The sequence below is a fragment of the Tubulanus polymorphus genome, unplaced genomic scaffold (assembly GCF_964204645.1).
Source record: "Tubulanus polymorphus unplaced genomic scaffold, tnTubPoly1.2 scaffold_29, whole genome shotgun sequence".
NCBI classification, from domain to species: Eukaryota; Metazoa; Nemertea; class Palaeonemertea; order Tubulaniformes; family Tubulanidae; genus Tubulanus; species Tubulanus polymorphus.
Window position 1 is genome coordinate 25,730 of NW_027437436.1, and position 25,838 is coordinate 51,567.

Here is a 25,838-nt window from a genome sequence, read left to right on the forward strand (position 1 = left end):
ATAATAACACTTATCAAGTCAATCAGTAATACATAATAACTGCTTTTAATAACAATACTTATCAAGTAAATCAGTAATACATTATCACTGCTTTCAATAATAATAATTATCAATTAAATCAGTACTACATTATCACTGCTTTTAATAACAATACTTATCAAGTAAATCCGTAATACATTATCACTACTTTCAATAACAATACTTATCAAGTCAATCAGTAATACATTATCACTTCTTTCAATAACAATACTTATCAAGTCAATCAGTAATACATTTTCACTGCTTTCAATAAAAAAAATAATCAAGTCAATCAGTAATGCATTTTGAAAATCTTAAACTTATATAAATATATAAACTTATAAATATACTGTAGTATAGTTAAACCTTATACGACTTACATTGTATTCAAATCAAAATACAGTTACACATTGTTTCAAGCACCTTTAAAAGCATTTTCCGTTTAGGAGTTCTTAAGGGATGAGGTTTAAGTGAAGTTTGAGTATATCCCCCTATAAGACATACCGCTGATAAAAAGCAATTTCAATTATATATATCACTCGCTATAGTTACTAACTTTATTTGATCTATTTTATGCTTGATGATCAGTTATATTGTATTCCATCTACTCTAGTAACGCTGTATATATTTCAGTAGTCAATGTAGCACATTTCAGAAGGCGACTGATAAAAGTAATACCACTCCACCTCCCCGTTCTCATCAAATTCTATGTCAGAAATTTCTGCATCGCTAGAGTAGCCCAACTATCAACATACGGAAATTGCCGAGTGCTGACGGATAACACTCGCGTATCGTATTACGTAACGAGCCCCACCAAATACGCTGATACGATCAATGACAGCTGACACGTTCATACTCCACTCACTCCCACCCAGGTGATACAAACACATCTGAGGAGTTCTGAACCTCAACAGACTACAACAATAAAAAGGCAGGTTTTCTCTTACTAGCGGAAGAAAACAGATTAGATGCGGAAAACGACAAGTATATAATTCGTTCTTTTCCAATAGATAATAGCAGAAACATAGCAGTTTTAACGATCAACTAATGTAATTAAAATTAATTGATTCATCAAATAAAATAGAGATTAAAAAGTGCAGAAATAACATTCAATTCTGAACAAAAACTACAATGATTGTATTTAAAAACACATTCATCTCCTTTCGACGGATTCTTTTTCTTTTCGTATTAAATATCACTTGATTCAACAAGATTGATTTACAGCATCAATTATCCGTAATAGGAGTGGTAGGGGTTCGGGAGAGTTGCGAGTGGTTAATGATAGTACATCGAACTATAACCGCCAGTCTTTATATACAGAATTGACACACACAACCTAAATATTTTAAGATACGAATTATTAAGATTTCCCATTTTTAAAGTTACCATAATTCTTGGGTATATAGGAAAATATAATATAAATCTTAATTGTCAACATCTCTGAGGATATAGAATAATAATATATAGATTCAATCATCACAGTCCTATTTTTCTCCATAGTCTCACCCATAAGAACCGCTCACCTAAAATGTCACCTTACAAAAGATTATTCATTTAACTAAATATACATAGTAACATACGATGAACCTCGAGCACGAGTTAAGGAGGGGGAAATACGTTTATAAAAAGTCAGAAAAGTGATCTACGTTTAAGTCCCAGTTACTTAAATGTCTGACGAGGAAGGCGAGGTTTAGTCATACCTGTAATACCCAGGGAAGACGTAAAGAATATGATATGAATTATTGTCATGTTAATTGAAATGCATAAAATAAAATGTATAGAATGAATTGTTAAACTCGATGTTAATCAAACGGATCTAATTAGTATATTTGGGCAGTTGAATGTGTGTAGTTTCAATTTATTCCGGTTTGATCTCGGGCTATGTCATTTATTCAAAGAATACAGTTTGATATCAGTGCTGCAGTTCTGCTCTGCTCTGTTCTGTTCCGTTCCGTTCCGTTCCAGATTCAGGAAAATGACAGGCTCAGATGTACACAACGTTGTTTTTTTCATTCCTCTGCGGAAACTAAGAAAACAATAAATGTACACTCACTCTTTTATTGAGTTCGTTAAGTTCTGATTCGATGCAGTTTTTCATCCTAGCTCGGTCGCTGGCTCGGCAACGGAAATACAGGTGAGATAGGTGCGGAAGGTTTTTGATTAATTCGACGATTGATTTGACAAATGAATCGATATCGTCCTGTGTATCAAACCTCTCCTTGTAAACGTTGAACTGTAACATACGAAGCGATGAGACGTTTTTAAGTAGTCGTAAGATGGTCCGATGCTGTTCGGTGCTTTTAAGTGAGCTTGTGATACCGATATTTTTCAGCTGATTTACCGCATCTGATGATAGATACCGAACAAGTGCTTGGTAATCAGCTTCTAACTTTACATCTACTGATAAAACCGTCAGCTGCGGCAGGTGAGGCAGAATGCGGCTTTTTTCTAGACTAGATCTGTGACAAGAAAGAAGCTTTAGTTCCGACATTGAAGCGATACAATCACTGATTTTTGTCGATTGATCTTTGGTTAGTTGAATCAGATCAAGATGAATTGTTTCGATCTTTGAAGATCGTAAGGCACTGTTAAAATCTTCCAATTCTGTATCGGTCAAATCTTCATCTAATATTCTCCCATAAGGCTTGGATTTTTCTCCGCCTCGAAGATGAATTTCTTTCAAGCGCGGAATTATGTTTGTCAGCCCTCTATATATATTTTCACTGGGAGGCACGCGGATAAACAAATGTTTTAGGGATGGATTAGATTTGTGAATATTGCCAAAGATTTTTGCACTAGCCTCCGTTTTGATATAGAGAATTTCCTCTTTATATTGTGTGGATGGATCACGAGTGATCGACTGAACGTCATCTTCAGATTCAATCAATCGACTCGTTTTTATCCATTCACAATCGAGTTTCTTGTAACCGATACGGAATTCTCCTTTTAATAAGTCCACAAGCCAGTTCGTACTGTTGCTTTTCTGACACAATACCAAGTACGGATCACTGTCTATTGAACAACACCTCTCTCGTGCGATTATCATACCCTGAAGACGAGTGTTACTCGCTATGGCTGTTTCTAATGCGCAGTATTCGCCAGTGCCGGGTTTCAGTTCGTTACTCATATCTCTTAGATAAACTACCTCGATCGGGCATTGTTTGTGTTCGAGTATTTTTGCGAGTACTTTTATTTGCACGTCGCTAGTTATATTTACAATCAACATTTTTCCGGTGTAGTGAAATATTTCGCTAATGGCGTCATCCGGACAGTCGGCTTCATTCAGGTAGACTGATAACCGATCAGATAACCAATAGCTTTCAGATTTAAGTTCGATGTAGCGTTCATATTCGGGAAGGGCCGCTATCTGGACATTTTGTTGATCGTTTATTATGTCATCGAAACCGTCCTCGTCTATTGTGACTGCTTTTAAATTCTCATCAATTAAAGTTCTGAAAAGTTCACCGAAGGCGTTATCATGCTTGAGACGATACAGCAGCCCTACCATGAATCTCGGGTATAATTCACCATATTTTTTCAGTTCGTCCGGTAGTTGTTCAAACGCACATTTTTTCCAGGGTATTTCACCACTGTTGTTGAATTGTACAACCGAGTGAAACGCCGCCAGAAATTCGTGCACAGATTTGAGTATGAATCTTAGCTGGACGAAGCGGTCTGAGTTCATTCCCGGCGACACCTCTTCGCATGTCAAAGCCGTCATCTTCGATTCGTCGAGTTTGAGATGATTTTCACTGAAGCTGTTTTGACCCTTGATGAGCGTCTCATACGCGACTTGACAGATTTCTTTAAGTGCTTCTGAATTTCCGATATCGCGGAAAAAACATTCCGACGACAAGTCGAAGCCCTCACGTTTACTGATCAGAAAACACGTCAAATCGATGTAGATATCGGTGAGTTTTGATGGTATCGTAATTTCTTTCTTGTCCATATACAGAGAACAAAACATATGTAGTATCAACGGGTTGAAGTAGGTACTTTGAAATAAAGGTGGCGCCGCGACTTTAAACATGTTGAATAGCTGATCTGCATCGCGCTCGGGGAATTTTCTCTTCATTATATCGAAGACTCCTTCCTCTCTGAAGCCGTATATCGATACAACGGTGAATTTGGAATCAGTGGCGATCATGCTTCCCCTGGACTCACGTGTTGTTATGACGATGTGCGCTTTCAGTAATTCATTGGTCGCGCGTACGATTTCTTTCTTCGCTTTATAGTTTTTCAACTCGTCGAAGCCGTCTAGCAAAAATATCGCTTTTTCTGCATTTTCCTGTACAAATCTCATAAAACCATCATACGGCGCGTCTTTTTTTACTACTTGACTTAAAAGATTATCGTAAATGTACGTATAAATACACGCGTTATCAGCGGGCAGTTCATTTAACGGTATATAGAATAACATGGGAAATCTTTCTAGAAACGGTGATCGTTCCCATGACAACACTTGATTTATCACCTGTGTAGTTTTACCAATACCAGGATCACCTACGAGGCATATATGCTTCTTTTCGGGCTGTTCATAAGTGAAAAGCTTCTCGAAATCATCGGGTAAAATCACTGACTGCTCCTCACTTTCTTCATTTCCCCTCGGGTTTCGTTTTTGCGGCCGAATTCTCGCGTGTTCTGTGGTGAAGATTTCGTTGAAATTGACGAATTCATCGCTCCACCAAACCTCTTTATAATTTTTATCATCAATCAGTTGTTTATACGTTTCTTTCAGATACTTCTGAACTTGAGTAACATCTGTAAAAAAAGAAATCAGTTTCGGACTTTTGAATGGTGGCTAACTTGGGCCACAAGATTTCCTATTTATTAAAAGAAAATTGTTTTGAAAAAGATTTTCTGTAGCACCTGCTAAAAACAACTGAGCTGATTTTAACAACCAATGAAAAAATCTTCTTTTATGACCTAAAATCTACTAGTTGATTTAAGTATCATCTGAAATCAATGTTTTGGTTGAGAAAACAATATTTTAATACATGTAGTAGAAAACACGCAAATCAAAATCTTCATCATGATTAAATGATTTTATTTACATGTTTCAATTGATTTTGACTAATCTTTAATCGACTTAATTCTAAACACAACTAGAATGAGGCAAAGCCATTGAAATTCACCGCCACATGTGAACTTATGGGGTTTGGGGTAAATCCATTGGACATATCGAGACCACATGTACACACACACATGTGTCAAAGGTGTCAAAGATGACAAAAAGATGCGATTAGTAACTGGAAAGAAATTTTATGAGAGAAAAAATATGTCAAAAAGGACTTAATTTTGGTCAGTGATAACTGACATTTTAACGAGAACGAAATCTTTGAAAAATTGAATATGGGAACTTTTGTCCTAACAAATTAATGTTCATAATCTTAATACATTTATAGAATTACATTACATAACAACTAAAACTATGGGTGACCCGGCAAATTGAGAGTCTGGGTTTCATTGGACAGAAGCTCCCATGTTTATGCAAATTTGAGGCCTGTGCCGTTTACTGACGAAATAAAGTTTATCGATTGATTAATAAATTCACGATAGGATTGCTTTAAGTGGGCAGGCAAGCTTACATCTTCACTCAGATAAATCGTTGTTACGCGCGACCTGCACCTTGGCGCGCGTTATCTATAACTGATATGTATATACACGCATAGCATCTAGAGTAATAAGGCAAAATACTGCCTACGCAACTGTACACTAATAATCAAGGTCGTTAATGCAAACGTCAATAAAATGACTTCAATTGATAATGATAAAACAATTATTTCAGTCGTGTCAACATCAGACTCATATTAAAAATTTAGATGCTATCAGGTGATCGGTATCATCAGTGAATCAGCCGTGTGGCGAACACATAAGTAAATATCCTCAATTTCAAACCAGAATTCCGTCATATACTTTGATGCAACGTTATCTTATGCACGGGATTTCAAAACTAGATGAATCATTGAACACATCGCACACAATAAATCGTTATATCATACGCCTTGAGTATCAGTATTCGCGCCAGAATTGATGAATATGAACCTCTTCAATTGTGCCACCATTTTGTTACGCGAAATATCGCACCTGCTGATCCACCTCATTTAAATATTCAACAAATGCTATGACAAAGCGTCGGATCTTGGCGATATAAAGTTCTTTCGACACAAATAGCAATGAATTTTCACATGTGTAATTTTGGACAGCTAAAGATGCTGCATAAAAAAATTGCTCAAATAAATCGAATGACACTTTTTGGTTAATTTCTCAATAAATATGAAACCCACGGCTTTCAACTTTGCGCACCATCAAGAAAAACGAATTACGAAATATATTTTTTCTTATTCCGTTCGATTCGCCAATTAGTAGTGAAATCAGAGGCTACTGAAATTGCGTTTGAGTGTGCTAAAAATAGCTTTGAGCGTAGTGTATTAAGCATACGAATGATAATCGATCGGCCAGACCGTTGACATATGCTCGCAAACGGGAGCCAAAAATGTTGATCATGCATTTAACTGTTCAGTAGAGATTAGAACCACAAATACCATGCTCATGAATTAAACCGGAAGAAAATGAATCTAAATTTCATTTAAATCTTGTGGATTAACTTTATCCCGAACTGTTTAATTTTGGTCCTGGATTAACCCAAAACGCAACTACTGTATAATTTACTTACTCGACTCCTCTATCAGGAAACCTCTCGTTTTTAGTTCGCCTGAAAAGGAAATGATATTCATTAATCAGGAATATCATGATAACACTAAAAAATCAACTTCAAACTTCAAAAATGAAGCTTCAACAGATATCATTGACTGTTCCTATACGTAGCGGCCCACATGGTATGAGTATTTATGGTATACTAGGCAAAAATGCCAAATTTTTCGAAGTAGGTGGAAAATCCTTCCACCTTAGAATGTAGTGCAAGGATATCATGATCATACTAAGAGGGGCGCATCCAGGTTGAGCGCAAGGTCACCTCATATCACAAGATGCTTACTTACTCGCCGAGTAGATTTTGAAAATCTAGGTAAAGCTTACGTTTTTATGCAATTTAAGTGCATATTACTGCTTAGGGATGTAGACCTTTGTCATAGATCAATGTCGGGTAAATGTTTTCACATGTGATTTTCAAAAGGGCACTTGATCGGGAAATAATGGATCCGCCCCTGACTAAATATTGAACATTGCTACAAATTAACAGTTCATATACTTTAATCATTCTGAAAGTTACCTGCGCAATACATATATATATATATCAAACTGGCTTGAATTTAAAACATTTCATATTAGAACTTCATTACTTCTAACTTCTCGCATCGTAATTTTCTCTAGTAGTCATTTGTATTGGTTCTCATATGGGGTACTCATGAGAGGTACTCATGAAATGTACTCATGAGAGGTACTCATGAGGGATACAAATGATAGGTACTCACCAACACTATAACTCCTCACTGTTTCAATGCATTCACCCAAATATTCGTCAACTGAAATGAAAATAAATAGTTAAGTAAATATTTAAGTTGATACAAAATGTGACCAAAGTGTGATAACTTTAAACACATAAGTTTAACACTAAAAACATAGCACTGGATCAAGGCAGAGGACAGATACCTCTGAAGATCTGATTTTAATTGATGCTATATTTTTGTTTTATTTTAATCTTTTTCATATTCACCTATATGCTGGAGTTCAGTTGTATCTGTTACACTGTCAATTTCATCTCCTATTCAAATAGAACAAACAATTATTTCAACCCTAAAAATCGAATCATTAATACAATTCAGTGAAACAAGAATTCATCATTTACCGAAACTTTCTTTCACTCGTTTCCAATAACCTGTGCTAATCTTTAAAGTTGTACTGGCAAGTTCACTGAGTTTAGACACTATGTAATAAATACAAGATAATAGTTTTTATACGAAGAATTCTATTATAGATCACAATCTGATTTCACTGTGAACTTACCCGCACGAGATATATCATATGCCCATTGTTGTGCTGATGACCACATACTGCTGCGAAACTTTTTACATTTCTCTTTTAAAACAGTCTCTAGTGAATCTATAATCACACATGTTAAATGTAACTAATGAGGAGCAAAGAAAACTTATCGACATTGTCGAAACGATTGTTATATTGGGTACAAGTACGTTCCTCTCTATCTGTCTTATCCCATCACCCACAGTGATTGCATGTTCTGAATTCAGTCAGGTTTATAATCAGGTTATCTGGTATATTAGATATTTTAAGACGTTCTAGTATAAAATCTTGCTTGAATGAACTGTAGAACGAGCCTTTGGAAGTGATAGAACCTATAATCAACTCCTCCATTCCAAAAAATGATCCTTTTATCTCTGGCGAAGAGATACCTAGCCAGTTTAGATTTGGGAATAATTGGCTAAGTATTGATAAAACCAATAGATACAAAGATTACTTTTCAGTAATTTCATTACGTAAAATTTCTCATTTCCAGTGAAATTGTGTTGTTCCGGTACTTGGATAAATTCCCACGAACTAGGATAGTAAAATACAGTCGACCTTCACCCTTACTCGGCACCAGCCGACCTTCACCCTTACTCGGTACCAGTCGACCACCACCCTTACTGGGGACAAGTCCTCTCCACCCTTACTCTGTACCGGTTTCATTTGTCTATTAAAACACCTCACAGTCAATACAATGTATTCATTCACCTTTGAATTTCGGAATTCTGTCTGCAATAATTGCTTTGATGTGAATCACTGAAACAGAATAAACACCATAGATTACTGCAGAGAGAGAGAGCGAAATATGTTCTACTTTCCTAATTCAATCAACAATTTAGTCGATTTAGGCCTTTTTAATGGCTGGCTTTACGGGGTAAACATTTCAAAATATCATTCCAGAGGAGGAAATAAGAATTTTAAGAAAATTCCCTTAGTGAGACTAAATTCATGAACTGGGAACTGTCAAGAGGGCTGAATATACAAATGTCCAAATAAAATATGCATGGAAAGTTCGAATTCTGCACACTGCGATCAAAAAGGAACCACGCGGTTTTCAATTTGTTCATCATTCAAGCCATGATTCTCATTCGGCGGAGGTGAAAGGCATTTCCTTGCTAATTTTTTCACTCAATTTATACACGAACGGGAACAAAAAATTATTTGTTTATTCTTCCAATTTATGGAGGCGGTTCCCATAAACCTAGCTATTAAAAAAGAGAATAGATATTGTCTGTTTATAAAAGGCCCGTAATATTGAAGATCAATGAGGAAAATTTGTTACTCTGACATTTCAAGTAGTATACTTTTATCCATCTTCAGAGATTTATTCAGGTTCGAAGTCACTACTACTGATATTCCCCAAAACTGTGAAACAAGCTGCAGTTCACCCTGTGGGCCATTTTCATGAAATTATGAAGCATTTCAGTTTTAAGTGTTCTGAACAGCTAAGCTGGATTAAGAGCTGCATAAGAACCACTACTTGTGTGAGGGCGCACCATCTCGTAAATAGTTGAGACTACTATAGCAAACCAATATTATTCATTTTTACAAAACGTACTTTCTGGATTTGGCAGTTTCATTTTTGGAATAACTATGTCATGGTAGACATAGATTTGATCTGCATAAATATAGCTTTTAAAATATCAGAGTTACATTTTTGAAAAATAACATTTTATCAATCATTTTATATCTGAGATTATTTTCTTGTTTCTCTTTGTACCATTTATGACTGCCAAGCCTAGTTACTCTGGTCTGAGAAGCTTTGTTCTCATAGTATCTTTAAGTCAACAAACCACAACATTTGCCTAGATACTTAATGGTGACACTAATTACAAAGTTTGTTTTCTTGGCAATCTGGCATCTATCCGTTGTCAGAGCCCAAGTACCTGGATCCTCCAATCAGATGAATCTTTGCTAGATTGGGTTTGTAGGTGGAGCCAGAGTCATCAAGGTCCAGCTCAGGCCTAGCTGGGTTATTCTGACTTTGGATTTCATCAAATAAACCCAATCTGCAATTAAAGATTCACTCTCGTATTTTCATTGGATTTCCAGGTAAGATATTTAGTACACTTTGTTATTCATAGTGTTTCCATTTATTACAACTTAGCTTAGGCCTAAAACAATAAAGTATAATTTGTCTGCTATATTCTCGCCTCCCCCGAGTGAAGTATTCTACCGATCCTTATGGATCTCGATTATTAAAGAAATCGAATGTAAATTAGAATTACAAATAACTGAAATTAGGTTTTGCTTTAAACCATGCAAGACGCATATATTTGAATTACAAACTAAAACTTAAGCTGGCAATTTGAGTACTCTGTATATATATACATATATATATTTATATAATTAGTCAACAAGGTGTTATGACGATATGATATATAATCTCAGCAATTATTAGTATAATCATGTATATTCAAATGTATGAACTATGACTTTTAATATCTTATTATTCTGACTTTGGATTTCATCAAATAAACCCAATCTGCAATTAAAGATTCACTCTTGTATTTTCATTGGATTTTCAGGAATTTCAGGATCACAAAACATAATTATAACCGCGGTGGTTCATCCCAAAAACCTCCGCATTAAACTACTTTCAGTCTTAAATGTCATGACGAGAGAAACCCATAATATTATATAGATCGAAAACAACAGCCCTTGTTTTTTTTTCTTGGCGCCGTTTCTTTCATCTGATTTTGTCCTAATAACATCCCTTCAGGAGAGGTTCCTAATGTGAGCTCTGGTGTGACACTCACTACTATTAAACCTTATTTCAAATAATTCCACCTGGAACATTAGGAAACAACAAGCGGTTATTTTATATCTGCATTGTGGGGTTTTCTCTGCATGACATAATCATAATATGAGTTTAACGTGGAAGTTGATACTTACTCGCTATTTCATCTTTAGCTGAAAAACGGCAAACAACAATAACTAACAAATATAAATTAGTTAAGTAGATCTAAACAGGTAAATTTATACAGTTCAGTAATTAGAAGATGGCGTTTTCATACCAGAGTACTAGAGTACTAGACACCACTCATCACCACAAGTAATTTTTTTTCCTAATAAATGGGGGAGAATGAACACCAGCCAGAAAACAATAATGTTAATGAAAATCAATATCATTGTCCATATTGTAAAAAATACATTGATAAGTCTAATAAATCTAAACATGAAAAATCTGCAAATCATATAAAAAATGTAATACATTTTGAAACCCCAGAAAATTCCAATGAAAGAAAGGAACGATTAGATGATATGAATGTGGATGAAATAAAATGTGAAGTTTGTTATGAATTTATAGTAAAAAGGAATTATAAAAGACATATCAAATCACAAAAACACCATCAAAATTTGAGTAATGATGTTTTAGGAAAAGATTATTTCGATGATAAACCTCAAAAAGTAAAAAAACCAACTTCAAAAACTAAATCCATTTCAAATAAACCTTACATGGAAAATGTTAGAAATTATATTGATTCACTAGAAATAAAAGATACAATTGAAATTTTAGAAACATTACATAGTAAAATTGGTTCTGCGGCTATTATATTTAGATTCTTTAAAGGAACAAGAATAGAAGATTATAGTAAATTTAATGAAATAATAGAAAAAATACTAGATTTGATAACAGATGTTGAATATCCAAAAATTAGTATCTCTGGGAAAGTAAGTTTTATAAAGTCAGAAGATAAAATGGATTATAATATTCAAACACTCTCTGAAGAAATAATTTCAAAAACGCAAATAAAAGAGAAGTTAGAAAAAATATTTAATGAATTTAAACGTCATATTGAAGAGAGATATTTTGAGGGTTCTGGTTTAACATTGAATGGAATTATATTTTTAGATTTAAATGTTTATAATACTTAAAGGAATAAAACATCAAAAAGTAAAACAACGTTTAAAATGACTCAAACTTTACAACAGAAAAGGATATTAAAGCATCAAGTTATATTAAATTACCATTTACAACAAAAGCAGTAATAAATGTTCAAAATGAATATAATAAATGTTTTCTATGGTCAATTATTAGTTGCTTACACCCAACAGAAGATATTACGCATAGTTTTAGAATAACAAATTACCGGAAATATGAAACATTATATAAAATTGATCAATATCCAGTAACTATAAAAATGATACCCAAAATAGAAAAATTAATAAGTTAAAAATAAATGTATTCGAATTAATGCAATTACCAAACACAAAAGGTGAAAATATTAAAGATTATACATTGGAAGCTTTATATTTAACAGAATATTATGATGATGAAAATGCTATAGATTTGTTATATTACAAAAAAGATGAAAATGAACATTATATGTGGTTAAAACAAATTGATTTATTCTTTAGAACAGAAAGTGATTTTAACAGTCATAAGATTTATCTATGTAGAAAATGTTTATCTAAATTTAGAACTGAGAATGCGTTACTAAAATATAAAGAATTATGTGATAATAAAGATTTTTGCAAATTAATAATGCCAACAGAAAAAGATTATAAATTGAAATTTACTAATCATAAATTTAAAAATATTGTTCCATTTGTAATTTATGGGGATTTTGAATCGTTGAATAAAGAATTAACTGATCAAGATAGAAAAGAAATATATAACAAAAAGCAATTATTAAAATCAATGGATAAAGGAAATGAATTAAATGAAGACACAAGACCACCAATTATAAATACAATTAAAAAAGTTCATCAAAGAGCTGCTGCTTATGGAATTTATATAAAATCAAAGTATCCTGAATTATATGAAAGTCAATATATTTCTTTTAGAGGTGAAGATGTAGTTAATGATTTTTGTAACAAAATGATTGAATTAGAAAGTGATTTTGCAAAATTATTAAACAAAAATAAAAGAATAGTTATGACAAAAGAAGATGAAATTGATTTTAATTATGCAACTCATTGTTGTTATTGTGAAAAACGTTTTTATTCATTTGATAAAAAAGTTAGAGATCATAATCATTAAATTCAAAATATCGTGGGGCTGCTCATGAAGATTGTAATTTACAAGCTAAAAAAGTAAATTTCGTTCCAATATTATTTCATAATTTATCCGGCTATGATACCCATCTATTTATAAAACAATTATCAAGGAAATTGGGCGCAATTAATCAAGAAATAGAAGAATATAATGCTATGAATGGTGTAAATGTAAGAACATATGATTTTAAACTATTAGCTAAAACATCTGAAAATTATATTTCATTTCAATTTGGTTGCATTAGATTTTTAGATTCTTATAGATTTCTAGCAAGTTCATTAGATAATTTATTAAAAAGTTTAGTTGATAATGATTTTGTTATAACTCGATATCATTATCCAAATGAACAAGATTCTAAATTATTGAGATATAAAGGTGCAATTCCTTATTCATTTTATAAAACACACAATGATTTTAATGTAACAGAATTATTAAAAGATCAATTTTATGATCAATTAAAAGAGGAGTATGTGAAAGATGAAGTGTTTAACAGAACATTAAATATTTGGAACCATTTTAAGATGAAAAATCATTGCGAATTAGTTGATTTATATTTATATTTATAAAATCAGATGTTATGATATTGGCTGACATATTTGAAAAATTTAGAGAAGTTAATTTGAATCATTTTAATGTTGATCCTTGTTATTGCTACTCTAGTCCTGGTTTAACCTGGCAATGTGGTTTAAAATACACAAATGTAGAATTAGATTTATTAAAAGAACCAGTTATGGTTTTATTATTTTAAAAATCAATTAGAGGTGGAATTAGTGGTGTTATGGGAGATATATATTTTAAAGCAAATGATGAATATAAATTATAATATATTGACGCCAATAATTTATATGGTTGGGCAATGATGCAACCTCAACCATATAAAAGTTTTATATTAACAGAAGTTGAAAATGATGATAAAACTGATTGGGAAAGCGCAATTGCGAGTTTAAAAGATGAAGCACCAATTGGTTATTTCTTTGTAGTTGATTTAGAATATCCTGAAAATATAAAGTTTAAAACAAGAAACTTACCTTATTGCCCAGAACATTTAACCGTAGATGATAGTTATTCAAGTGAATACCAGAAGAAAATAAAACCGAAAGATCATGTTTTTACAGAAAAATTAATACTTACTCAAATTAATAAATACAATTATATTGTTCATTATAGAATGTTAAAATTCTATCTAAAACAAGGAATGAAACTCTTTCCATGCGACTTCCCTAAAAACCAGATCCTGAGATTTTGCGAACTTTTTTCAAAAAATATTGGGTTCTCAAACTTCTAGACGGTCTAATACGCTTCCCTACACTAAAATATGATGATTCAGCTTGTTTCTGATGATCTAGCTATTCTGGGGTCGTTAGGGGCCCCCAAAATGTCAAAAAAAAAAATTTGACCTACTTTCGGGTCATTCGGGTACCCCTACCCCTAACTGCAGCTTCATATTCTCTCTATATATCTTCATTATATCCACTGCGTCATGTATAGACACCGTATACCAGCCGCTGTGTCTATTTATAAAGCTTTCAATTTTGCCCTACTTTGTTTACACAACTTGACCTCAATTCACCGATAATGACTTTCGTGACCTATATAGATTTTATTCATACACCCGCCAGCGAACTCGAACAAAAACAAGTCCCTGGGGTTGCCAGGACTACCAGGCATACATACAAGCCGTATAAGCTTTATACATTGCCATTTAGACAGTAAGGGGATAAGTAGGTCAAACACCTGTGACGTGGCGCCACACCGCGCAAAAACAAAGCGTTCTGGAGACTGTGTCGTCCGGTCACAGTTAGCATGGAAAGAGAGAAAGTACATAGATATATTGAATTTAATCAATCGAAGTGGTTAGAAAAATATATAGATTTCAATACTCAACAGAGAACCATATCAAAAACAGATTTTGAAAAAGATTTCTTCAAATTAATGAATAATAGTTTTTATGGTAAAACATGTGAAAATATTAGAAATAGAAATGATATTGAATTAGTAAATAATTCTGAAAGATTAAGACATTTACAATCAAGTCCTAGACATTTAGGAAATAAAAGATTTGAAGATTATTTAACAGCAGTTAAATTAAAAAGAACGTCAATGAAATTTGATAAACCTATATTCATTGGTTCAACTGTTTTAGAAGTATCAAAATTATTAATGTATGATTTTTATTATAATGTTTTACAACCTTTTTTTGGGGAAAAGCATATTGAAATATTATATTTTGATTCTGTAACAGCTGACGCCCCAATATTATTAAAATGTAATAATAAAATATTGATAAGAAGAATTTCAGAAATAATTCCAAAACAAAATGAATGTTATATTTCATATGGTGAAAAAGAATTAATACAAATAAATGGATTAATGGATGTTTGGACAAGAAATGGATGGAAAAAATTAAAGAATATTATTAGGCATAAAACAAATAAGAAAATCTATAGAGTTAGAACTAAATTAGGGTTTGTAGATGTTACAGAAGATCATAGTTTAATTAAACGAAATGGCGATGAAATAAAACCAACTGATATAAAAATTGGAGATGAATTATTACATAAAAGATTTTTCCAAAGAATGAATCATATGTCATTTGATGAAATTATTGATAATTTTTATAACATAGAACCCGAAACATTAGAAGAAAAAGAATATTTTTTTAAAGGATTTTTCATGGGAGATGGTTCAGCAGGTGTGTATAATTATGTTAATCGCAATCAATATTGCTGGTATTTATGCAATCAAGATTTGAAATTATTAGCAAGAATTAAGAAATTCTGTGAAGAAGTTTATTCACATAAAACATTTAGAATCGTGGATCATATGAAATCAACAGCAGTTTATAGAATACTTGTAAATAACCATAAAGATTTTGCTACAAAATATAATGACGAATTCTATATCCATACAATAGTTAAAAGTAATACTTCAACTAAAGAAAAGATAGTTCCAGATTATGTATTAAATGCAAAATATAAATTAAGAAAATGGCTCTTCATTGGATTCTATGCTGCAGATGGTTCAAAAAAATATACGAGATCTCCAGTAATAACATTTGCGCAAAAAGGAAAAGTTGCTATATCAGGATTGAATATATTATGCAGTTCATTAGGATTTAATATGAATATAGAATTAATTAAATCTAAACCAAATTGTTTTAATTTAAGGCATACAGAAAAAGATTTAACTGAAGAAGTTATAGATTTATTTGAAATATATAACCCATCAGATTATGTTTATGATTTATCAACTGAAGATGGCACATTCAACTGTGGATTTCCATTAATAGCCAAAAATACGGACGCCTACATACTAAAAATCAAGACAAATGATATAACAAAAGACTTAAAAACATTAAAACATCATTTTGATTTTAGCAATTATCCCAAAGATCATGAACTATTTAGCAATGATAATAAAAAGATTCCTAGTAAGTTTAAAGATGAATTAGAGGGTGATGAAATGATTGAATTTGTTGGGATAAGAAGTAAAATGTATAGTTACAGAACAAAAGATCATGAAGCTAAAAAGTTAAAAGGAATAACAAAACATGTGGTTGATAAACATATAGAATTTCAAGATTATATAAAGTGTTTATATAACTCAATTGTAATGAAACATAAAATGAATTGTTTAAGATCAGAAGATCACGAGATGTACATTAATGAAGTTGAAAAAACTAGTTTGAATCCATTTGATGATAAAAGGCATATTTTAGATGATGGTATAAAAACATTACCTTATGGCCATTAAAACATAAAATCAATATCATCATACTCGAAATCACTATTGGCTTCTTCATTTTCATTTAATTGTTCTTGTATAATTTGTTTCGGTTCTTCCATTTCATTTTTCTCATTTAAATATAGTTCTATCTTGCGCCACATTTCATCTCGCTCTCTTTGTTTCTTTTTGTTTGTTAATTCATCAAATGGAATTATAATATCTATGTTTAAATTATTTACAATCTTATTTAAAAAGAATTCATAATTTATTGAATCTGTTATTCTATTTTCCAAATGATACATTAATATTTGTTTAAATATTTTTTTTTTATTTTCCATATCTTCTTCTGTTAATTTAGGTTTTTCATAATAATCGTTAAATAATGAATATAAATACATTTTCTTTTGTTTTGTGTTAAATGTTGACGGAATAATTGTTTTTATAATATCTTTTTTAGTTATTTCACCATTTTTATTTTCTATTATTTTCATTTTTTCAAGCCATTGCATATATTCTGGTGTATGATCTTCTATAGAAAATATTTTAAAAATTTCATCTAGATAATTTAATTTTGGCTCTATGAGAAAATTTCTAGTTTTTTCTTCACCCCATAAATTCTTTTGCCATCCACAATCAACACAAAATAACACAGTACCTTCTTGTCTTAAGGTCGCATAACTACATTGTGGACATTTTCGTTTATAATTTATTGGTAGTAGATCTTCATTAAGCTCTTGGTATTTTCTTACGTTTTCTTTATGTTTTATTGTTCTATTATGTAGATTTGAATTACTTGTTGTAATAATCAATTTACAATATTTACAATAATATGTTTTTCTTGTTAATTCATTATATTGTTTTTCTAACTTTTCAACTGTTTCTTTATTATCTGGTAACGTTTTCTCATATTTTATTTTTTCTAATAAATTATTTTTTCTTTCATTGAATTCAGTTTCAAATTTATTAGAAATTTTATCTATATGTACTTTACGAAATTGATGATTCTCCCAATCTTCTATATTTTCAGGGCTATATTTTATTCGACAAGGCTCGCAGAAATGATCTTTCATATTATCCTTATCATAGAATAAGAAAGGTCTTTTCCAAATAATTTCAGGTTCAACTTCAACAGAATTACTATTACTTTCATTACTATCAACATTAGCCGTTGCGCCATTAATTTTACACTTCTCTGAATGTTTTTTAACATAATTTCTTGAGAATAATTTATTACATTTTGGGCAGTTTAGTTTAGGGGGTTTATAATTTTCTTCATGTTTTTTCATATGTCGAGCCATATTACTTTTTCTTAGAAGTTCACCACAAATTTCGCATGGTATCTTCTCATCCATTTATTAAGGAAAAATTTTATTAAAATTAATTTTTAGTGATGAGCGGTAATTTTTTTATGTTATAAATAATGGTAGAATTAAAAGAATACAGAATATTTGTTGATTCTAGAAAACTTACAAATTATAAATCACATAATTTAATAGTTCAATTAGATAGAGAATTTAAGAATTGTGTTGATTTAAAATTAGTAAATATAAGTTTATGTAACTCATTTTACAATATATCGGAAAAAAGTCTAGAACATTTAATTTTTTCAATCTTTTACAAAAAAAAGGAATAAATGGTTTTTTATATATTTAAAACCAGGATTATATAATTTAGATACATTAGCACAAGAAATTAATAGAAAAGCTCGAGCTAAATTAGGAAGTGATTCCGGATTTAGTATTAGAATTTTAAAAAGTGATAGTTCTAATAAAATAAAGATTAGGTTAGCTAATGACGAACAATTTAAATTTACAGTAAGAAAACCTTTAGGTAAACTGTTAGGAATTAACCCAGGTATTGTTACAGCATACGCAGAAGGTAAATCAAACTTAATACCTTTTACACATTTTTATATTTATTGCAATTTAATTGACCCAACAAAAACATTTGAAGCAACTAAAGATACAATTTGTAATTCTGGTTTATTAAATATTTTACCATTAAAAAATGTCAAACAATTTGGAACTCAAATAAATTATAATTTAACTGAATGTGATTTCAAACCTTGTATTCCACATTTTAATAATTTTAGATTAGAAATAAGAAATCATAATGGTTATTTAATTGATTTGAATAACTTTCCTGTGATATATGAATTAGTTATAAGATGTTAAGAGTAATTTTTTCACTATATAAATGAATATAACTGTTGGACCGAGTATATGTTTTGGATTTGATTTTAAACGTGAGAAAGAAATGAAATTTAACATTAATGATGTAATTACACATATCAAAAATATAGCATTTTCTAATGAAACAACATTTGAGTATGAAACAACAATAGATAAAGAAACTTTAAATGTAGAAAAGATTACTAATTTAATTAGAGAATCTTTAAGATTTTATGAATTAGATGAAGATTTTATCATAGATGATATTAAAAACATATCAACCAAAATATATGATAATCATAAAAGTAGTAATGAAATAAATGTTGAATTAATCATCACTAAGATAACTAAATATTTTGAAGAAAGTAATTTTTTTGATAAATAAATGAGTGATAATAAGTGGATAATAACTGGATTATATAATGGAGCATTACTATCAGTTGGAACTGTTGGTTATTCAATGGTATTAAAAAAAGTATTCAAAATGGGAAGTGTTAATCTTGATAGATTTGATATAAATGATATTTTAAAATTAACATTAGCAGTTACTTTATCTAATTTAACTATTGATTATTTAGAAAAAACAAAAATATATATTCCTCCCACATAAATGCATAATTTTTTTGCTAAATAAATGGCTTCTGCAATTATAACTATTATAGGATCGGCAATTGTTAACGCTTTAGCATTTACTGGTGGTGGTTATTTATTTAAGCATATTGATAAAAATAGTTCATTAGGAGAACAAAGAAGACATAACTTAGCATTAGAGAAATACAATAAAGCAGCAGAAGAATACAGAGAAAAACGACAAAACTATATGGATTATATTAACAAGGAATTATATGATCAGAAGATTTCACATAGAGATTTTCAATCAGTTGATGATGCTATGAGTTTATATAACGCAGTAACCAATAAAGAAAAATTACATCTATACAAACCTAAATTATCAGATTATTATACCCCAAGTAAAGAACAACAGAAATATGAAATAATATGGATTTTAGGTGGAACTGTTATTGTTATATTTGTAGCATATAAATTTACTAATTAGTAATTTTTTTTTCTAAATAAATGGAAGATAAAGTTGATAGTATTGATATTATTCCTCATGATATAAATAAAACTAAATTGAAAATATATTTAGAAAAACAAATATTAGAATTTGAAAGTGACTTAAAGATAAAAAAGAAAAAATATTTAAAAAGTAAAATTATATATTATCTTATTATTAGTGGTTCGGTTACAATTAGTTCTGTAATAACATTTCTAGCAATATTCAGTCCATTAACACCTTTAGCTATATCAATTGGTGTATTAGGATTAAGTTCAAGTGTTTTAACTGGTATAAGTTCAAAATTAAATATAAAAAGTAATAAAGAAAAAATTAAAACTAATATAAAAGAAATTAATAAATTAAAGAATACACTAGATTATATAATAAGTTTAAATGGTCATATAACAGTTGAAGAACAAGATTTAGAAAAGAATTAATAAATTATTAATTTTTTAATTATGTAAATGGTAGATAGTTTTCCAAAAGCTTTCCAATATGATAAATCAATTAAATATAATATTCCAGCAATAGATTTTAATAAAGATATTACATATAGAAATGAAGTTTTAGATTCATTAACTAATTTAGAAATTTATGTTACTGAAACTAATAATTTTAATGCAAAGATGGAAAATATATTTCATGTATATTTAATTAATTTTAAAAAATTGAAAGATGAAAAACAATGGTTATTAAAATCTAATATGAAGTATTGGCAGAACCAATTAAATTTTGCTGTTTATTGTGCAACAACAGGATGTGGAATTAGTTGGAATGATCATTTGAATAATTCTAAATATAAATTAATTCAAAGTTTATTTAGATTTCATACATACTTTCAAATCAGAATAATATTAAATGAATTAGAGTGCGCTTTACCAGGATCTAGGTATTTTAAAGAATTAGATAATAATATTAATTTATCAAAGTTTAATACAATTTGTAATGAATTTAATATAGATATAAATAATTCTGATTTTAGAACAAAAATTGGAACAATAAGATCACGTCCTTGCCCTAAAAAGATTGCAGAATATTGTGCACTTCCCATACCATCTAATAGTTTGTATAATATCTATAGTAATAAATTAGGTTATGGTAAAATAGAAACTAAGGATTTAGAAACATTAAATTTCAATAAATTACCGACATTTTATGATAATTTAAAACAAGAAAACAATAATGGTTGGGTTTATTTCATTTTAGAAAATAATGAAGGTTTTACAAAATCAGGTATACAAAGAATAAATCAATCTATTAGAACTTATTTGATATGTATTTTAGGTGCGCAAGTTGAAACAAGATCCCCAATAATTGGAAATTTAAATACATCATTTGATACACAGAAACAATTCAAAGTATTATTTGAAGATTCTATTCATAATGATAAAAATAGATCGATTCCAGAAAACATTGTAAGATATCAAAATTATTTAGATAAATCTCATGTAAGACTAAATTATTGTATAGGCCCTAATCTATTAATTATTTCTAATGATTTAGTACTAAAGATGGGAAACATAATTGGTTACAATAATCTAATTAAAACTGCAACAATAAATAATTCATTTGGATTAAATGATATAAATAAAAAGATTATTACCGCTCCAAAATTAATGGAAGGTGAAAAAAATAAAAAACACATTCAATCTACAGAAACTAAAACTAAAAATATTAAATTGCATAATGATTCTAAAATAAAAGATTACAATACATCAGAAAATATAAAAACTGATAATATTCAACATGATATAATTAAAACTGATAATGATAATAAATTCCATGAAAATACTAAATTAGCTTTAACTTGTACAGGAATTGTTATAGGAGGAATATTATATTTTAAATTTTATTTTTTTATTATATAAATGGATGTAGAAGGTGGAGAAGATATTGGAATGGATCCTTTAGATGAACCTGGTATAACTGATGAACAACAACCTGATTTTAGTGAAACAAGTTTTAATGACGGTAATGCGTCAGGATATAATAATAATTTAAATATGCCTGATTATATTAGAAATGCAATTAGAATCACAATTAAATCCTGAAAATTTAGACCCAGATTTAGTAAATCAAGATTTAGATAATTTAAACAAAATACCTAAATTAGAAGATTTAATTGAAAAATCTAAACTTAACATAAATGATGAAGACGTTGGACTTTTAGCAGATCAATTAAAATTTTTAGATAATGGTAAATGTTACTATCGTTTGAAAGGTGATTATTATATTGATATCACTTATAAAAATAATAAAAATAAAATATGATCAGAATCAACTTTAGAAAAATTAAAACCAGATAGAATTAAAAGAATAAGTAATAGTAATGAAATAACTGATGTTACACAAAAAGAAAGAGATGATAATATAGACGTATTTAAACAAAAAATTAATGAATTATTTGAAATAATCAAAAAGAAATCAGAAACAGAAACAACTTCTGAACAGAATATAACTTCCAAAACTAGTAAACTTAAATCAAATAAAGTTTCAATTGAAAAACTTTTACCGAATGGATTAATTGATGCAACAGATCAAGAATTAGAAGATTTAGATATATTTTCTGATAAAGCAATTAGAGAGATTATTAGTATAAGAAATGAAGCTGATAAAATTGCGCATGATAAAAGTATAAGAGATTTAAAAATTAGAACTTTAGAAAAAGAATTAACTGATAAAAATATAGAAATAGAACAATTAAAATTAGATAGAGATAATAAAGTTATTGAAGAAATTGAATTTAAAAAAAAGAAATGCATATTTAGAAAAAGAAATTGATGATTTAGAATATAACATAGAATTACAAAAAGAAGAAATAAAATTATTATTAAAATCATATGATTATAATATTAATAGATTAAAAGTTATTTTCAAAGATTTATTGATAAAACCAAATTCTGAAATATCATTGAAAGATAGAATAAAGTTATTATTTAAATTAGAAGGAATAACAATTCTTTCAATTATAACAGCTGTAACTATGTTATTTACAACAATAGGTTTAGCAATATCAAATGCTTTAAAATCTACTCCTACTCCCAATAAACCGGATAAACCCCCGAATGATAATTCTATACAAGATAAAGTTAAAGATGGTTTAAAGAAATTAGCAAAATATTTATGGGAACTATCTAAAAAATCTGCTGCAGCTTTACCAGGAATTATTGCATCAATTGTTGGTTTTATATTGAAATCTGCTGGGAACATTCTTAACTTTGCTGCTGAATATATTATTTTATTTTTAATTACGGTTGTAAGTGCTATTATTTTTGGGTTAGTGAATATGATTAAAAATAAATAATTAATTTTTTTGTTAAATAAATGAGTGGGAGTTATATAAGTCCTTCTAAGATTTCTAGAATATCTAATGCTATTAAAGCAGAAAGATCACATCATATAATTACTCATAATCCTTCAAATATTAATCCCGATGAAACTTTATATGTTAGAATTCCTCGATTAACACAAAATACTTTTTATGTTCCAAATAGTATTTATCTATCAGCTGATATAAAAGTAACTGGTCATGATAATAATTATGTTGTTGATAATGTTGGGAGATATTTGATTAAAAAATTAACTATAAAGATTGGTCCAGAAACAGTTTTCTCATTAGATGATTATAATTTATTTATGCATTATGAAGATTTATAGTTAACTAAAGAAAATAGAAATAATATGATATTTCAGGGTATTCAATCGGAAAACCATAATAAATTAAGATCAGGAGCTAATGACGCAATAGTAACTCGTGCCACAGATAATATGATTAAAAAGATTTATGGAAGCAAATATGAAATTCCATTAGACTTTGAATTGATAAATAATAATGCACCTTTATATAAATATTTAATTCAAGAAGATATTATATTTGAGATAACATTTGCTCCTGTAAATGAAATTGTATTATCTAGCTTTGTTAAAGATATGGGTTATAAATTATCAAATATATGTTTAGAATATGACACAGTTACTAATGAAAATATTGCTAGCACAATTCAAACTCAATACAATCAAGGATTTTCATTATTATATGATTATATTGATAAATTAAAAACTGTAACTATTAATGCAAATGATGAAATAATTAATGAGAATATTAACTTCCCAAGAAGATCTATTAAAGGTATATTAATATTTTTTACCATTGCAACATATTCTAATGGCGCAATAAAGGTAGATAATTATTATAATCCTGAAATAACAAAAGTAGAAATAACTATCGAAGGAATAGCATATAAAATATTTTGTCAAGGAATGAGAATGATAGATCAATGGCCAGAAATTAGAAAACATTTTATGAATGAAAAAGTAAAATCATTTGAAAATTGTAACATTAATCAAATTGATTATTATACCGGCAATAAATATGCATTATGGTTAGATTTAAGAACAACAGAGGATAATTCATTACATGGTTCTGGGAAAAAACTACAGAACACTAAAGATGGAATACAATTATTCATGGCGAAGAAAACAGGAGACAAAAATTTCAAAATGCAGATTTATATTATATCTGACGCACAATTAAATATTGTAAATTCACAATTAGATAGTATTCAATATTAGAAATATAAAGTTAAAATTAAGGATATATAAATGGGTGGTAAAAAAACTCCTAATACTATAAAACAATATTTAAGAAATTTATATTACAACCCCGAGAGTTCGGTTGCTTATTCTTCTACCAAAAATATATGGCGTCAAGTAAAACAAGATAAATTAGATAAGACAATCCCACAAAATTTAGTTAAATATAAAGATATAAATGAATTTATGTTAGAACAACCAGCATACACAACACATAAAAAAATTGTTAGAAAATATAAAACTCGTTAAACTATGGTAAGTTATGTAGATCAACAGTGGCAAGGAGATTTAATTGATATGAAAAATGTTAAGAAAGATAATGATGATTATTGGTGGTTATTGAATATAATTGATATTTTTAGTCGTTATGTATGGAGTTTCCCACTTTATAGAAAAGATGCTGTACAAACATCAAATGTTTTAAGAAAATTTCTTTCGGATGATAAACTAAAACCAGAAAAAATACAATTTGATGATGGAAAAGAGTTTGATAATTCACTTGTTCATGAACTCTTAGATAATCATAATATTAAATATTTTTCAACAAAATCGGATAAAAAAGCAGCAGTTGTTGAACGATTTAATAGAACATTAAGAACAAGAATGTGGAAATATTTTACAGCAAATAATACTTTTAAATGGATTGATGTTTTACCAAAATTGATAGAAGGATATAATAATTCCTATCATTCTTCTATTGGAATGAAACCTATTGATGCTAAAAAACCTGAAAATGCTGAAATTGTTTGGAATAATTTATATGGAGCATTTCTTGTAGATGATTTTGGTGAACCTAAATTTAAAGTTGGTCAAAATGTTAGAATTTCTAAGTATAAAAAGATATTTGACAAAGGATACGATCGAAATTTTACTAGGGAAATATATAAAATAAAAAAGGTAATAACAACAAAACCACATGTCTATAAATTAGAAGATTTAGATGGTGAAGAAGTTGATGGCTACTTTTACGAAGAAGAATTAAGTTTAACTACTGAAAATCTACAACAAGAATATAAAATTGAAAAAGTATTAAAAACAAAAACTATTAAAAGAAAAAAATATTCTTTAGTAAAATGGGTTGGATGGCCAGATAAATTCAATGAATGGATATTATCAAGTAAAATTAAAAATATATAAATGAATAAGGAATTATTTATATTTGAGCCTCATAATATGTTAATTTCTGGTGTAACAAATTGTGGAAAAACTTATTTTATATTAAATTTATTAGGAACTGTTTATAAAAACTATTTTGATAATATAGTATTATTTTGTCCAACATATG

The 25,838-nt window shown here is 29.2% G+C and overlaps 1 protein-coding gene across 1 annotated transcript in view; it reads right to left on the reverse strand.

The window, feature by feature from the left end:
- Positions 1-140: 140 nt before the first annotated feature.
- Positions 141-25,838, reverse strand: part of LOC141914492 (uncharacterized) — a 53,944-nt gene continuing 28,246 nt past the window's right edge. Inside the window, exons 12-19 of the mRNA XM_074805712.1 lie at positions 10,897-10,914; positions 8,710-8,757; positions 7,984-8,079; positions 7,826-7,903; positions 7,694-7,741; positions 7,452-7,502; positions 6,695-6,733; positions 141-4,779 (exon numbers count right to left, since the gene is read on the reverse strand). Of these exons, the coding sequence (XP_074661813.1) occupies positions 2,045-4,779; positions 6,695-6,733; positions 7,452-7,502; positions 7,694-7,741; positions 7,826-7,903; positions 7,984-8,079; positions 8,710-8,757; positions 10,897-10,914 (3,113 nt within the window). The 3' untranslated portion in view covers positions 141-2,044. The remainder of the gene's footprint in view (positions 4,780-6,694; positions 6,734-7,451; positions 7,503-7,693; positions 7,742-7,825; positions 7,904-7,983; positions 8,080-8,709; positions 8,758-10,896; positions 10,915-25,838) is intronic.